The 17,927-nt window shown below is 40.2% G+C and overlaps 1 protein-coding gene across 2 annotated transcripts in view; it reads left to right on the plus strand.

Moving 5' to 3' along the window:
• The window catches only part of KREMEN1 (kringle containing transmembrane protein 1), a 37,691-nt gene extending 20,004 nt beyond the window's left edge, over positions 1 to 17,687 (plus strand). The window contains exons 4-9 of one of the 2 annotated variants that reach the window (XM_075167428.1): positions 4,696 to 4,817; positions 5,281 to 5,434; positions 8,772 to 9,104; positions 9,717 to 9,875; positions 12,455 to 12,539; positions 13,526 to 17,123. In XM_075167428.1, the coding sequence (XP_075023529.1) occupies positions 4,696 to 4,817; positions 5,281 to 5,434; positions 8,772 to 9,104; positions 9,717 to 9,875; positions 12,455 to 12,539; positions 13,526 to 13,688 (1,016 nt within the window). In that variant the 3' untranslated portion in view covers positions 13,689 to 17,123. Of the gene's footprint in view, positions 1 to 4,695; positions 4,818 to 5,280; positions 5,435 to 8,771; positions 9,105 to 9,716; positions 9,876 to 12,454; positions 12,540 to 13,525 lie in introns of both variants that reach the window. The other variant, XM_075167429.1, reaches the window with a different exon arrangement.
• Positions 17,688 to 17,927: the final 240 nt, after the last annotated feature.

A 17,927-nucleotide genomic window follows, 5' to 3' on the forward strand; every position in this document is an offset into this window, starting at 1 on the left:
GACAGACAGCTAAATGAGCATAGCTGGAATGTGGTTTTGAGCTCAAAAGGATTAATTCCATGTTTTAATACATGTACCTTAACACATAATATGCAGAAGCTCTGGTGTTTGCCAGGACCTCATTACGTCAGATGCTGCTTAAAAGAAAAATAGCAAGCTTGCACAAAAGAGGTGAGCTTTTAAGCACAAGAGAACAAATAGATACAAACGGGTGAAGGCAATGTAACAGTAAGACATCACTGATCAGATGAACAGTAATTGCAGAATGTTGACTACCTCATTTTTGCCAAGCTTCTTTAGTAGGCTAAATATTAAGAGCAAATTAAGGCAAAAGATTATAGAAATTTTTAAAGGTCAGAGTAACTAAACAGTCACTACCTATCTAGAAATACTTTTGATTCTTCATTGCTTTATATATAAATGTACACACACACACACATATATATATATATATAGTTTTATACACACACATAGGGTTGTAGGATGCCCTAGGTTGGAAGGGACCTCAGGCCATCATCTAGTCCAACCTCCTGCTCAAAGCAGGCCCAGCTCTGAGGTCAGACCAAGTTATTCAGTTTGTCAGATTAGACCAAGTTTATCCAGTCAGGCCATGACAACCTCCAGGGACGCAGAGTGCACTCCCTCTCTGGGCCCTTGTTCCCGTGCCAGCATGGTGAAAGATTTTCCTTATATCCAGTCTGAACATCTCATGTTTCAGCTTAGGCTCTTTACCTCTTGACCAAAATGCATCACTGTGAAGACCCTGGCTCCATCGCTGTGTCAACCTCCATGTAGGTATTGCAAAGCAGCTAGGGGGTATGCCCCAAAACCTTCTCTTCTGTAGGCTGAACAAGCCCCAATCCCTCAGCCTCTTCTCACAGGGCAGGTGCTCCAGCCTTCTGAGCATCTTGGCTCTCTGCTGATCTTGCTTCAGACAATTAATGTCTTTCTTGCACTGGTGGGCCCACTGGACATAGTAGTCGTGATGTGGTCCTCGCAAGTGCTGAGTAGAGGAACAATCACTTCCCTTGATCTCTGGCTCTGCTCATCTTAATACAGGCCTGCTGGCCGCCTTTGCTGCCCGGCACACTCCTGGCTCATGTTCAGCTCCCTGTCTATCAGGACCTCCAGGGCCTTTTCTGCAGAGCTGCTCTGCATACATAAATGTACACTGTCTTGTTTTAGATTTATGTTGCGTCGCTCCCTAGGCATACATCCTGAGTCAGTTTAATATAGTATGAATGAGGAGCATATTATTCTAATATATAAAATATTGTAGAAAAAGCAGTAATCTGTGATCATAGAATCATAGAATCATAGAATGGTTTGGGTTGGAAGGGACCTTAAAGATCATTTAGTTCCAAACCCCCTGCCATGGGCCTGGATACCTTCCACTAGGTCTGGTTGCTCAAAGCCCCGTCCAACCTGGCCTTGAACACTTCCAGGGAGGGGGCATGCACAACTTCTCTGGGCAACCTGTTCCAGTGCCTCACCATCCTCATAATGAAGAATTTCGTCCTTATATCTAATCTAAATCTGCCCTCTTTCATTTTCAAGCCATTACCCCTTGTTGTATCACTACATGCCCTTGTAAAAAGTCCATCCCCATCTTTCCTGTAGGCCCCCTTCAGGTACTGGAAGGCCGCTATAAGGTCTCCCCAGAGCCTTCTCTTCTCCAGGCTGGACAACTCCAACTCAGCCTGTCTTCATAGGAGAAGCCCTCTAATCATCTTCGTGGCCCTCCTCTGGACTTGCTCTGACAGGTCCATGTCCTTTTTATGTTGGGGGCCCCGGAGCTGAATGCAGTACTCCAGGTGGGGTCTCATGAGAGCAGAGTAGAGGGGGAGAATCACCTCCCTCGACCTGCTGGTCATGCTTCTTTTGGTGCAGCCCCGGATACAGTTGGCTTTCCGGGCTGCAAGCGCACATCACTGTGGATCTGATATAAAAGCAGTGTTTGCCAATTAGATCTTCTCCAACTCAGATTAGAAATGATCTCCCCTCTACTATTATGCTTATACTATGTACTCTGATTAACCAGTAGCAACTCAGTGGTGTCTCAGGTTTAGGACCAGCCCATCAGTAGCCATAGGAAGAACTGGCATATCAAAAATCATATATGCATGTACAGGAGTAATTTTTTTTGTGTGTTGTCCCAGTTCAGAAGAGCATTTAATCGTATATTTGATGTGGGACTACTAAAGTGCTTCTAGCTGAGCAGATATCTTTGAGCTCATGTAATTTGTTGATTTGATATCAAAGTAATTTGAAGAGCTGGGCACTGGCATGGAAATTACTGTTCACTATTGGGCTAGACTGATGCTTCTCCTGTTTATTCCCAATCACATGGCACTAATTTTGTGTGCTAGATACGAGAAAGTTAAAATACAGCTGGGACACCAAAAAGACTAATTAGCTTTATGATGTACCCAAATGGTACACTTGATTTAGTTACAAAATGTAAGAAGTTTTCAAATTACTCAGTCTGGTTTCTTAGCATGGAACATATTGAAGTACTAATCCTCTGGAGACAAGGTTGAAGGGTCTCACCAATAAATCTACTTAAAAAAAAAATCTAATATGTGTTTTTAGGAAATCCGAGGCCTCCTAGGAAAATGAGCTAGGTTGGTTAACTAGGAAGCTTTTTCAGGGCAGTGAAATCATGCACTGAGCTCTCTGAGAGTTATCTGCCCAGCTGTACTCAGCTGGGGTGGGGCTACAAATGGGGATTTCCAAAGGTATGTTAAATCAGGCTGTAACTTGAAGTCTCAGTACTTGCACACATGTTGCTGCAGGGCATATCAAAGCCATAACTCCATGCAAGCATTTATAATTGAAATTGTATCGCTCTTAGAAAACAAAATTATTTTATGAACAATATTTGAAGCAACATTATCTAATTATTCAAAAAATACACATACTTGAATTTTCTTCCCAACTTCATTAATTCTTCGTTATAATACTATAATCATCCTCCTTAAGAGTATAATCATATACATGCCAGTATATTTGCTGGTCACTAATAGATATGCTAACCCTTTTCCTCAAAATAATGAAGCTGCCTTAGGCAACATAGCCTAAGTCTGGGAGCAAGTTCTCAGACAGACCCGTTAACTGTTCCAGATGTCAGGATGATTCAGATTTTAATGGTAAGCTGACATCAGTTTACAAGCTCAGTATATAATATTCCAAAAGAATAGGGATGAGACCATCTTTGTTAGACAAATAGAAGTTCTGAATTCAAGGCATTATTTCAATGGCTGCTGCACATGGACGTATATAAGAAATCCCAGAAACGGGCCTTCCAGAATCCAATGAAGAGGTACTTTCAGGACTACTGTACAAGATTGCTCAGTACAAAAATAATCATTGCATTCCTATTGTATTTATGTGAAAGTACAATAGTATAGAAGCCGTTTACTAACACACAGGTTATCTGATAGAGAAAAGGGCCACCTGTACAAGAGATGGCTAGTTCAAAAGGAGTGCCAAAACAGCTAATCCACATGCTATCAGGCATCAGCGCTGCAAAACCCGAAACCCAGCATTTTCCCGCCCCAAAAAACTATTGGTAAGTCAAAAACCTGAAACCGTGCTGTTCCACAAGATGTTAGTAAGAGAGAGTTCAGAGTTTACTGGGTACTGAAATAACAAACGACCGAATAAGTAAAACTCTCGTACAGTTCTCTGACCGCATCACATGTTATACAGAGCTGTGGAGGTTAGGTGGACAAAAAATAATCCTTGTCAATCTGGCACAGGGATAAAAATTATCTGATCACAGAGCTGGTAATAGATGTAATTCCAAGTATGTGACCAGATATGACAAGTAGGCAAGGCATAATTTTATGCCATTAGCACAGCAATGTATTGTACCCCACATCCTTTCTCTAGTAGTCATGGCTAAATTCCAGTGCTTTGATGAAAAGTGCAAAATGAAAACAAAACAAAAACAGAGGACAAATTATGCACCGAAGGGGGAAAACTCTTTCTGACCTCCCATAGTGACCAAGGAGCCTTGAAATGTTGTATTAATGCGGTATAAATAGATGTTTCTTTAAAAAAGTACTATCGCTCACTTTGAATCTCTTTGTACATACCACAAAATATGATGCTTTAAATTCATATCAGAATTTGAGTTTGAAATATTAGGAAACTCCCCTGTATAAGTATATAGTCCCTCCCATAAAAATTGCCAAGCTCCGTCCTAAAATAGTTTAGGTTCCCTTCCTCAAATATCCTGTTTAGAAAACTTCCAGAACTTAATTGTTTTGGAGATCAGGCAGAAATCACATTGTTTAATTTACATTGTTAGAATATACATGTTCATAGTCAAAAAACCCTAGAAAACCTCTGAACCCCTTAATGCCTTTTTTTTTAATTGTCTCTATCAGGAGAAATGAACAAGGTATTTATCTTGTCTATATTATTGCAGCTTACAGAAACCAATTACAGAGTATAGCAGGTATATTGCTAAGAAAATATGATGCTATTTCACCACCTGTCATTTATCCCTGAGCATGTTTGGAAAATATGACAAGCATCTAGCATAGAGTAGTTAATTTCCCATACTGCAAAATCAAGACAAGAACATATAGAGAACTGCTTAGTAACCAGGTAGTGCATAAAGCGGTCTGTGTCTTGGGTGTTTCCAGGCACACCTTTAGAATGACTGTTGTCTGTTATTCTTGCCAGTGCCGGGGAATCTAGGGTGTTACAAGGACCACGGAGAGCCACCTTTGACTGGCACCAGCGAGACCTCCAATAAACTTACTATCCAAACATGCATCAGTTCCTGCCGAAGTCAACAATTTAAGGTGATTTCTTTGACATACATTTACAAAATGTTTTCAGAGACAAAAGATGGCACTATGCCTAGAGGTCTCTATTATATTCCCCTCCCCCGCCTTTTTTTTAAACCTTTAGGAGGTCTAAGGTCTCACTCCCACTCCAGGGGACCTAGCCCACTCTCTGCATCCAGAGCAATCTGGGCAAACGACCAATTAATAATGCCAGGATGCCAGAAGAAAGTATGCTTGCTTACTGCAGTTATGAGTGATAGGGTGCCCTAATTGCCCTCCATTCCATCTTTGTCCCTAGACTTAAGTAGCATCCTGACAGCTCAAACTAAAACAGTTTGTGGTGGGACCTCTGACCTCTGACTAATCATACTTCTCCAAAACACACATATTCTGTTGCCAGCTTTCTTGCTCATACAACCTCCTGCTGTCATTCCTTTAAATATTGTCCTCCTTTCCTTATGCATCTTTGTTGTCAAAGTTTGCAGGCATGGAATCAGGTTATGCTTGTTTCTGTGGAAATAATCCTGACTACTGGAGATATGGGGAGGCAGCCAGTACGGAATGCAACAGTGTTTGCTTTGGAGACCATACTCAGCCTTGCGGTGGGGATGGCAGAGTCATTCTTTTTGACAGTAAGTATTGAAACAGGATCAGTTTTTCCCAAAGGAGAGGCCTCAAATGTTTAGCAAATTAGGGAAAAGGGTTTAAATGCAATGAGAACTGTTGCACGCAAAACAGCAAAAAACCTAAATTCAGTATAAAATAAAGCTGCTTTTCATTTCTGCATAAAATTCACATCCATTAGTAATGTGAAATAGCTCTTCCAAAAAATGATCCCTGCTCAGGCAACTGAGTCATGCTCCAGAGATTGTCTCTTACTTCCCCGCAAATGGTACTAACTCAGCTATCACAAACAGTATGTCATGGACAGACTCCTTCAGAAATGATCTCACCAGAGAGTAGATATATGATTAAGTGAGGCACCTCAAATAAAATTTCAATCTACACCAACTTGTTTTTTTTTTATTAAACCAGATGAGACTTGCTATAACCCAGTTAACACAAAGCGGTGTAGTAGAATTGGGACAGGGAAGGAGCGTACTGCAAAAGTACAAACAAGTTTGCTATTATGACCATCGCTGATTTCATACTTTCTTATACATAGAAATCCTCTTTTCTACTCTTATTTTCAGTATACATACCAGTGCCAGCTGTGTAACTTCACAGGTTGATGGTACGAGTACCCAGTTGTCTGGCTGCAGTACGGGCTCCCAGTATAGCCAGGAGTACTGGAAAAGTTCACAGTATGCACTGATACATCATTGCTTCTCAGATCTCAACTGTTTCTGATGTAGAAGCTACCTTTTAAGTCAAGTTACAAACTTTCTGGAACTAAAAGCAGCATCATTTTCCATCTTCTGAACACACAACCAAACTTCCCATCTCCTTACTCTAAAACTCTGGTTCCTAGCTAGCGAGGCAGAAAGACATTTAGCTGAGACGGGAATTAGTCACTCTGCTCACTTCCAAATTCTCCCCAAGATATGAAAAGAAGCACCAGAGTTGCATGTTGCTTTCAATGTTGAGATAGCATGTAGCTTCACGCTGCAGCATCCTCTGTTTCCTTCTGCTCTTGGCCTCCCAAATCTTCGATGGATAAAGGCTTCCTTTGTAGCTTTCCTTTTCTGGCATGACCGAGGGCTCAGCAAGATGTTACCATGAGGACATGCACTGTCTTTTCTGGTAAACGGCAAGAGAGACAGCTATGGCCAGGTAAGAGAGGTCATCCTAGAAACTGCCACCTGTTTTCTTTTGCTGATGAGCAACACCTGCTCACCTCATTCCTCTTTTCCAGATTATTTCATATCCCCAGAACCTTCACCCTTGATCCTTGTACACACCCTCCCCCCCCCCATTAACCTTATGTGTTTACGTCCTACTATCATGGCCTAAAGCTGTAACATTCAGACCCACAACACAGAACCCTGCCAGCTCTAGAAGGAAATGAGAGAGGGAAAGCACTTCCATTCCATATAGGCAATGTTGTACTTTGTTAGGCATCTGTGGAGCACTAGTCATTGGCATTCTTAGCTAATATTGCTGGTTTGAAGAACATGTTGTGATTCAATAATTACAAACAGCACAGCCAAATGTAACAACACCTATAAGCCATTTGCAGAGAAGAAGTTTGATATCTCAATGGCAAATTTCAATTCTATCAATTCAATCTATTCTATCTATTCAAACAATTCTATCAATTCAATTAAATCACCAGCTCTGTTAGCATGGAGTAAGTGCCAAACACAAATTCCTCTATGGGGCTTAGTACCTCTGTGGGGTCTTTCACATTGTTTCTACTCTTCTTCTTTCATATTCTTTCAGTTCCTCTAGAAGGTCTTTCAAAGTGCAGCACTGAAGTGTGATGTTTGCTCAGGCTATGATCAAGCCTTGCTCCAGAAAAAGAGAGAAATGTTTTCACATGATTTTTCTGGCAGACATATACTACTTATTGTTCTCATTCCCCCAGTTCCCTTTTAATTTGTATTTATTAAAGCTCTTTCTCAGAGGCTGTGAAAACTGAGACACTTCAAAACACTTCACTTCCTTTATTTCCATTCTCACAGGCCTCTATTACAGGGCTTTAATTAAGCTTTCAGAGAAAATAATGCTACTTTGATTCTTCAGTCCTTCACCCTATGATATGGGGGAGTGATAACTCTGATCCAAACAGTTTTGTCATTAAATGCATTATTATATTATATATATATAAAATATTGTGTATTTAGGGGATATATAAAAATACATATATATGCATATATACCTATATACAATACATTTTAAAAATTATGTATGTGTATATATAGATATGCATCAAGTCAGTTGGCTGGCATTTGAGTTTCTGTCTGGATTCATTGGTAAACAAGTTCGCACTGGGAATCTGGATAGTTGTGAAGGAATATAAAGATCTGCTGGGCGTGTACTTGTTTTGAATATAAAAGGTAGCAACAAATCTAAAAGATTTTCTTTAGACTTCATAACAGGATCTTTTTCAAGTTACTTAGTGAAGCTAAGGTCAAACATTAATTGGACAAGATCAAAAGACAGGATGCTTAAAAAGCACATATAAATGGCCAGAAAGGTGATTAAGGGATTACAGCATCATTCATACAAGGAGAGGCTAAGACATCTTGGATTGTTTAGCCTTAAGAAAAGAAGGCTTAGTGGAGATCTTTTCAATTCGTGTAAATAACTGATGGGAGGGTGTAAAGATGAAGCCAGACTCTCCTCAGTGTTACCTAGTGAATAGACAAGAGGCAACAGGAACAAATTGAAATACAGGAAAATCCATTTAAACATAAGGAAAAAACTTTTTTTATGGTGAGGGTGACACTGGAACAGGTTGCCCAGAGACGTTGTGGAGTCTCCATCCTTGGAGACTCAAAACACAACTAGACAATGTCTCCTCCTTTGAGCAGGGGGATTGGACTAGACAATCTCCAGGAGTCCCTTCCAACCTCAGCTATTCTGTGAAGATTTGTTTTTTCAATTTGATAAGGCTGTGAAGGAATGTCAATAATTCAACAGTGAGAGTTACAGTCACTAATCCACTTGCCTGCCTGCCTGATAGGGATGGAGTAGAAGTCCCTGAATCAGTGATTGAGCTTTCATCCTCTTCCTGCAGGGATGTGGGAAAGGGTACATGGTTACATACAAGGACAAAGGAGAGTTGCAGTATTCCAGATTGATATATAGGTCTCAGAGTAATGAGACAAGAATGAGTGTACCCCAAGCAAATGCAACATGATGGCTGTGCTCCCAGTGCTGTGGAAGGTAAAGAATACCAATCTGAGAGACAGTGCATCCTGCTGGGGTAGCAAGTCTGTACCTTCAGAATCTACAGAGTGCTAAAGCTGTTCATAATGAATGTATAACCTCCTTTTTTCATTTTTCTCCCTCTCCTTTTTACAGCCCTTATTGGTGCCTGTGGAGGGAATTACACTTCTGCTACAGCTGTGATCTATTCCCCAGATTTTCCCGACACATACGGCACAGGCAAAGTCTGTTACTGGACCATACAAGTTCCAGGAGCATCTCGAATCCATTTCAGCTTTGCCCTTTTTGAAATCAAAGATGCTACAGATATGGTGGAATTGCTGGATGGCTATACATATCATGTTCTAGCTCGTTTTAATGGCAAGAACCGGCCTCCCCACACCTTTAACATCTCTTTGGATTTTGTCATTTTGTACTTTTTCTCAGATGAAATCAATCAAGCCCAGGGATTTGCTATCAGATATAGAGGTAAGAGGCTAACTTTGCTGTTTCTACCTTTCAATGAGCCATTAAAGCATTTAATTCACACAGGAGATTTCTGAAGTGGCAAAAAAAGAGCAAATATTTTAACTCTCATGTCTACAGATGTTTAACCTATCTTGTTGCCACTGCTCAGTGGGTAAAAGCTTCGCTAAAATTTCTCTCAATTTGGAACACTCCAGTCAGCTATGTCATAAAGAGCAGAATTTAAATTTTCAAAAATTCAATCCTATACATACCTGCCTTTCAAAACAGATTGGAAAATGACAAAGCTGAAACAAAGCAAAAAACCAGTAGTCCATCTGCATCTTGGTTCATCTTGGTTCTTTCCAACAATCTATTCCACTCAGATTAAAAGTCATCAGGAGAAAACTTTTTAGTCTTTTGAGTTGTACCTACTGTTATGATGAACAATTAGCTTCCAGAAAAATTCTGAGAACCCTAACTTGGTGAAGTACAGGCTTTTTCTGGTGTCAGACATAATTTGATTATTGGAGTTCTCTAAGTAAACCAGAGGGCAGCACATGTCTGTTTACATGCACAAAGTCCAATTACACTTGTTAGAAAATTGTTACTGTAATCATACTCCTGTGTTTTCAGCTGTGAAGGACAATGTGCATCAAAACAAGATTCCAATGAATCGGACCCTTTCAGAGAAGATAAATGAACAAGCAAATCTCAGCATCAATGCAGCCCGGTCATCAAAGATACTTTATGTCATCACAACCAGCCCAAGTCATCCTAGTAGCTCCATGCCTGGTAATATTACAAGAAAAAGTGAAAACAGGAAAAACATTTTACCAAAGCACAATCTAGAGTCACTATTTCCTTTGCCTTCTCCTCCACATTATCTGATCTGCTGTGCCTCTTACTAATAGATGAATTTTCATTTAGTCTAATTACTACTAACTGTACTGCTCTCGTTACTTGTCAAAACTCACTTCTCAGCATAAATCAGTTAGAAATAGCATGAAGATGGTGAGTCCTTGACAATGAAAGCACATCAGAATAAGATGTGAGTCAGAGCAGCCTCCTTACTAGAATCAGCTTCAGTGACCAGTGTATACCATAGAGGTGGCAAAAGGTGCTGAAAAAAGAGCAAGCCTTTGTAGAGCCTGGAAGAGCCTGAATGCTGGATGAATCCCAGTTATCCCAATTCACAAAAGCTACAGCAATAATACAAAGAGGGCTAGACAAGGATGAAGCAAGTTAATGAGTGCAGGGGAGATGCCACCGAGAACTGTCGTGTCTAGAACTCACCTTCAAGACATTACTTCATTCAGGAAATTGTTCAGTTGTAAATAATTGAAGACTGGAAATGCATTCTTGGTGAATATCACTGTTGGTCTCTCCTTTCTTTAAACTACCCTGGGCATCTGCTTTTACATATCGTTGAAGCTGGGCCTCGATCACACTATGGACACTCTAATAGTTCTGTAGTCCTGAAGCTGTCTGCATTCTAAACCTGAAGCGTAAGGACATGACTACACGTGAGCTGCATATACCCAAACTGCCAGGCTGCAGAACATGCCTAGGATTCTGGGCGGATGTTCTGGCACTAGACCCAGGCTAGTGCCCGAGTTACCACATCTACATTTAAGCTGCCTAGTGTTAAACTAGGGCATACCGACCTAAGATGAAATTGCACCCTTGGATTTTATGCAGTTATGAAAATACTCTTAAAATCATCATGAACAGTCAATACTTTGAGGAAGGGGCATTGGGTGGGAGGGAACTTACGCTTCCTTTTTTTGCTCCTTTGAGCTTCAGGACTTCTGTAGGTGACAGCCTTTATTCGGTTGTTCTAATAATTCAAGGTCCTTGCAAGGCTGTTCAGCGTGCTAAATATGTCAGAGTTACATTCTAGTGCCATCACTTTTCCCATCTCAACATGCTGTAGCCTCCCACTGCAAGATTATGGAAGTCCAAGTGAAAAGGTGATCTAATAATTTAGAAAACAGCTCCCCTCGAGGCCCAATCTCTTAAATAGTTCAAATGGTACAATGTGTCAAGCTGTTCTTTAAGTCCTGCTTGACTTGCTGGTACAACCAAAACTAAATTGAAATGTTAAAATACAATGACCAGAACCTTCAGTGTAAAGTAATAAAATAGCAGACCGCAATACTGATCACCTGTCTTGGTAGACTAGAAAGGAAAAAAACCCCATAATTAGTGATTACTTAGATAATTACTGATACAAAACTAGGCCATCTCCTTGCAAACATAGAGTTACTACTGGTAGCATATATTCTAGTATGTTGTTTAGTCTGCTTTTAAATTTTCCTCTGAGTGAGTTTTGATTTCTTTCCTAGATACTAGTTAGATAATTTTACTGGTATATGCTCCGGATTTTCCCAACTTTCAATTTTATAGGGAGCAGTCCCGCATGGGAAAAAACAGTTCCAACTGAGAGTTACGCAGTTTCTGCCAGTCTTTGCAGAAAATACGTAAAGATTTAAGGCATCTTCAAATTACAGTTTTCAATAAAGCATCAGAAGGCTATGTGTTTCTTTTGTGCAATATTCTTACTTTAAAAATTGTAAGTAAATTAATGTTCTGAGAGCTCCTGTCTCCTCTCCTCTCCCCCCTCCTCTCTTCTCCTCTCCCCCCTCCTTTCCTCTCTCCTCTCTCTCCTCTCTTCTCCCCTCTCCTCGCTCTCCTCTCCTCTCCCCTCTCCTCTCTCCTTTCTCTCCTCTCCTCTCTCTTCTCCCCTCTCCCCTCTCCTCTCTCCTTTCTCTCCTCTCCTCTCTCCCCTCTCTCCCCTCTCCTCTCTCCTTTCTCTCCTCTCCTCTCCCCTCTCCTCTCTCCTTTCTCTCCTCTCCTCTCTCTTCTCCCCTCTCCTCTCTCCTTTCTCTCCTCTCCCCTCCCCTCCCCTCTCCTCTCTCTTCTCCCCTCTCCCCTCCTCTCCCCTCTCCCCTCCCCTCCCCTCCTCTCCCCTCCTCTCCTCTCCCCTCCCCCTCCTCCCCTCCCCTCTCCTCTCTCTTCTCCCCTCTCTCCTCCCCCCTCCCCTCCCCTCCCCTCCCCTCCTCTCCTCTCCTCTCCTCTCCTCTCCTCTCCTCTCCTCTCCTCTCCTCTCCTCTCCTCTCCTCTCCTCTCCTCTCCTCTCCTCTCCTCTCTCTTCTCCCCTCTCCCCTCTCCTTTCTCACCTCTCCTCTCCTCTCCTTTCCCCCATCCCCTCCCCTCCCCTCCCCTCCCCTCCCCTCCTCTCCTCTCCTCTCCTCTCCTCTCCCCTTCCCTCTCTCCCCTCTTCCCCCCTCCCCCTCCCCTCCCCTCCTTCTCCCTCTCCCTCTCCCTCTCCCTGTCCCTCTCCCCCTCCCTCTCCCTCTTCTCTTTTACAGAGTGGACAATATATAGTCTCACAGCACTGCTCATCCTAAGTGTTACAGCCATAATAGCAAAGATATTTCTCCACATAACCATGAGGTGAGTATGGAGCAAAACTGTCCCTGGAGAACTGACATCGCAGCTTTGTACTAAATCTGGTACACTTCATTTCTCTGCTTTCTGATACTGTCAGATTGGTCATATTCAAAAGTAAGTTATATATTATGTATTTGTATCCTCATAAAAGATACTAAATAAGCACATTTTTTTAACTTTCCAGTCTGTTAGCATAGCATTTGCTGCTAGAATCTCTCTTTTGGTCTTGTTTTGACAAGATTTGTATTTTAAGGAATAAAAAGGTTTCTCATATGGAGTGGTGTTATATAGCAAAGAGGAAAACGTAATCAGACATCTAACATTGGTGGGAAGAGACCATCATAATACTTTGCAGGAAAAAATTAAAACTCCATCCCAGATGGGGGAACTGGGGAAAAAAGTTACATATAAACTAGTTAATACTTACTTTTTTTTACTGAAATACTGAAAATGGTTCAAAAAAGAATCACAAAAATGAAAATCCGTATTATGGTGTGACACTTAACCAGTATAATTTTTTTCTTTTGCCTATTAAAACCAACATAATTTTATTACTATATTTCTCTACACTTATACCAAGTAATTTTTGTGTCCTCTAGATGGACTCATTGAATGAAATGATGGTTGAGTTAACAAATCATAAATGTTGAATATTGTACCACAAACAGGCTTAAATATACAAGGCAATTAATTTATATTAATAGCAATTAGTAATAGAATATATACAGACAACTTAGCTTAATGTCACTGCTTTCATTAGGGTAGCAACTATTCCAGCAACAGAATGCCTAACTTCTTTTCATTTGGTCAAGAAACAACCAACAAACTGTCCAAAAACCTATGTAACTCTGCAGCAGGTAGAAAGAAAAGGTGTCACAGATGTACCGGAAGCTGCTAGCATTACCAGTGTAGCAGTAATGCAGACATACTAATAATAGCAGCTTCCCAAGCACCTTAACACTTACAATGAATTAACACTTGTTTCCTAGATCCCATCAGATACCAACTGTGACTGAAATAGAAAATTCCAGTGAGGTTCCTACTGCTGGCGAGATCTGGAGTATATTTTACCAGCCATCCACATCGATATCCATCTTCAAGAAAAAGCTTCGAAGTCAACAAGATGATTGCAACCCACTAGTGGGAAACTGAAGTGTTTTTTATTTTACAAGAATCAATCTTCTTAAAAATCCAGGTGACTTGGGAATAATCCTTTTTTTTCTCCCAATCTCATACTTGTTTTCCAAAAAGTCCATTTCCAAAGGCCTTTGAGTGATTTTGCATACCTGCTGTTCTCCTGGGTATACTAATGACAACAGATTTAATTGCGGCAATAGTTTTGAAGTATCTGGTGCTCATCAAATCTGTAGTGCTGTTAATTACTGCCTTTAAGCCAGTGCACTTAAAATACGTGTAAAAACCTGTAACATTAAAAATGTCCTGTATCCCTGCCAAAAGTAATTGAATGAGTATCTGCAGGTTGAGGACTTCTTGTGTCCCACTTTCCTGTACCACTGTATTGTATCAGGCTACTTAAGTCCCTTTATTCTCAAGGCTGAGGACAGAGGTAGATACTGATAACCTGTTCAGCTGCCACAGCAACCAGAGCTTATTGGCCTTAATGTAAACATCTCTAAATGATACTATCAGTAAAATGGGAATCAAAGACTGAGGAACTATCAGCCTGGTTGCCCAGTGCTCTACTGTTTCTACATTTTCTGTTTCTACAAGCAGAGATGTACAATTAGAAATCAAATCAAATTCAGGAGGCAAACACAATGGAGTTTCAGCTGCAAATGAAACTGCAAATGAAATTTTTCAATGGAGTCATGCTCACCAGGTAAAGGTCTGCACGAGCAATGAAGACTTTTAAACAACTATGTCTGACCCATCATTCACCAATGATTATGGTAATTTTGTTCATATTCACAGTGATCCTTTAAAAAACTATTGTACTCCAGTCTGAAGTCCTGCATTCATTCTGGATGTAAGCTTAGGGCTTCTTCAAGGATTGTCCAAAGAAATTGTAAATCCACTGAATTTTTAAACAGTGAGGCTGACTAACACAAATTCTTACTCTGAAGTTAAAGACACTGATCTCAGCAGCCTAAATTATTTACGAAGTTGTAGCCTGCTATCAACAACTCACCTATGCCAGGCTGTGCATCTGAACACATAGGTAACAGTTGCCTTGATACTTACCTGTGAAAAGAAGAAGTGTCTCCTTGCCTGCAAAAGTAAAACAGAACTGCATTTTTAAGATTAATGCCCTTAATTGTCAAAGAACTAAAACATCAGTGGCGATCTGATCTGTGAAATAATTTCTCTTTGATTGCAACAGACAGCATTAACTATTTTTCTCTCTTTGGTAGAATATGTGTCACCCACAATGCTCAGATTTCTCATCCCGCCACCGGGGAGCAAGTGTCTTTCAGCCTCAGCAAGTCCAGATCAGCGAGATACTTAGGAAAAACTGACAATACAAAATTGATAAATTGATAAATTGATAAATTAACTGGAAAAGTTTACTGAGTGAGCAGCTCCTCAAACTAAGTTAGAGGAAATTCAGTGAGAGCCATTAAAGTATAGCAATTCTGGTTAAGACAAAAGGAATAAATATCAGTTTAAACATATACCAATGGTCTGTGTATACCAGACCTGCAGTCAGAGAACAACTATTAAATGCATCTGCAAAAGATAACTAAGAAAAGTAAGAAAATTGTCACTGAGTTTAAATTCATTATAGTATCTGCCCTTCTGTTTTTAACATATAACTCCCTCTCCTTCATGTGGTCTATAGATTTCCTTGAAAAAATAGGGCATCTGAGAATTAAACAATGAAATACTGTGCCTTATTTGCCATTATAGATCTAGTCTTTTACCTGAATTGAATTCATTCCAGCTCCATTTATGTACCACAGATGAGTGCCAGAGACAGCTGAACAATACCACAATAAATGCTTAATAGAAACAAGACTTTACTAAGCCAGCAATTATGGAATTGTTTATATCAAAAATGAAATATCAAGGGAACATCTAGTACCTTCTTGCATGAGCTGCTGGAAAGAATACAAGAAAAGATAATTACAGTATCGCCTAAAATGAAGACAGGACGAGTTGTAAAATACACTGGTTACCTCTTACGTGTCATCAGGTTGGAACAAAAAACATTATCTGTTTCAGACCCAACAAAAATTTTTAAATTGCCTTTTTAACAGTCAGGTTTTGTATCATGCTGTGTAAGGAAAGAGTCTATGTCACAGATTTGTAGCAAAACAAATTAGTTTGCTTCCTAAGCATGCTTAATATGGTTCACTAATGGAAAACCAGGAGGAGAGAGTGTAAAGCTAGATCCTTAACAGTTAAGTTATGAGCACATTGTGATGAAGCTTTGTTTGCTTGCCTAATCAAATGTTCTTGAGCAGTTAAATATATACAGTCAAAGGGACATTAATAAAGCAGTTAGCTAGTGCTGATAAACTGAAAAAACATCAGGACCACCCCATGACTGATTTCTACCTACTGCAGAAGGAAAAAATACAGACCTGTTAAGCTTCTCTTCTTCAGTAAGGAACTTAATTTCACTATAAAATTAGAGAAAGTCCATTACAAACAACAACAAAGACTGATGCTACTAATGCAAAATCTAGAGAATTTAGAAACTGAGCTTTTGTATTGGTCCCTTAGCTCCTCAATTATTTTTTAAATAATAAAATTGTATTTCATGGACCTTTCTTAGGGAATGTTTATCCATTTTCTGTACAAAAGACCCATAAAAATAGCAGTTATAGCAGATTAACTGGCCATGGCAACAATGAACATGACTAAGCATAAGGTATTGGACAGCGCACAGGTAAACACACTGATAAAAGTGTAGAGGAAATTGCTATGTTCCCCCCAAATCTTTCAGATTGTCTGATTCTAGATACCTCTAATACTAGGAAATAGAGCAATAGATAGAAATGCATGGACAGGGTCCCTTAGATAGCACTTCTTACTATACAGACCTGAGACCACAAAGAGCGGGTAGCTCTCTGCTGTGGATTTTTTCAAAATGTGGTATGGTCACTCGCACTCCTAGTACAAACACTTCGGTGGTATGGTGGTATATGGCCAACATACAAGGTATCCATTAACATAGCACTTTATGATCTTCGCTATAAGGGTTTGGGGAGAGAAAGAAGAAAAGTCTGACATGCACAACTGTTGTAATCCCACATGATTCAGCATACGTACGTCACTAGCAACACTAGCAGCTGAGTGCTGACAGCTGGAGGGCACGGACACGTCAGGATGTTAGTGTTTACAGCATTTTCTTCAACAAATTGAAAATAACTGCAGAAGAAAAATTTGTTTGGAATTGTATCTGAATGGCCTTCTGACCTCCTACCTAGCAGTTCCCTCAACAGGCTGGACAGGATGTAAATGTGAGATTGGCCACAATTTCGAAAGCAAATGTTTTGACAAACCAAACCATGAGGAGCTGCCTCCTCATACATACGCATTCCAGCCCCTGCTCTGGCCTCCTCCTCACTCTGTTGTGTTGGTATGACCGACTGTGTGGTGGTGCAATAAACTGATCAGGTTAAAAATTACCATTGCTTTTTCTTCCCTGAGTTACTTTTAACAGAGATGAGTTCTCTGATCTTGTTTATTTGGTGGTTGCACAGAGAGGTGAGCTAACACAGCTAAGTGGACAATAAGCCATAGGAAAAAGACAGTTGTCTGCCCCAGAAGCAGGGGCAGTAAGTACTTATGCTGGCACTGCCACCATAGCAACTTGTGAGACTGCCTTCTTACTTTGTGCAGTATGTCAGTTACAATAGCCTACAGTATATGTGGACCTCAGGTGGAAGGGGGCCAGCTGGACAAGTAGCCCCCCTAATTCAGAATCTACGTTTAAAACTAGTTTAGTTTGTTGACTAAATGATTTTACATGTACTTTTGTCTTAATATTGTTATGTTGGGGGGAAATAGAGACTGTTATTTAAAAAAAATGTGTGATATGTTATCATAGTAATATATATATTTATATATGTATAGGAAATGCATTATTTAATACAGCATATTATGCTTGTATCTTGCTAACTTTTTATAGTAAGAAAAGATGTTAGTTTACACTCTGGGAAAAATAAATTTTCTATACACTGTAACTATAGAAAAAAATCAAAGATAATTCATTGGTATATATGATAGAAGAACACTGACAAGAGGGTAACTCAGACTCAGTTTTGTGGCAGAATAGATGCTGATGAAACAATTGCTTTAAGACGCACTTTCCTCCTTTGAATCTCATTTCTAGCTTGTGATTGTATTAGGCTGTTCATCAGATTCTGCAAATTCATGTGCCTATACGCTCAGGACCATTTTAACATCAAACATGTCATCTGC

The sequence above is a fragment of the Calonectris borealis genome, chromosome 18 (assembly GCF_964195595.1).
Source record: "Calonectris borealis chromosome 18, bCalBor7.hap1.2, whole genome shotgun sequence".
In the NCBI taxonomy this organism is placed as follows: Eukaryota; Metazoa; Chordata; class Aves; order Procellariiformes; family Procellariidae; genus Calonectris; species Calonectris borealis.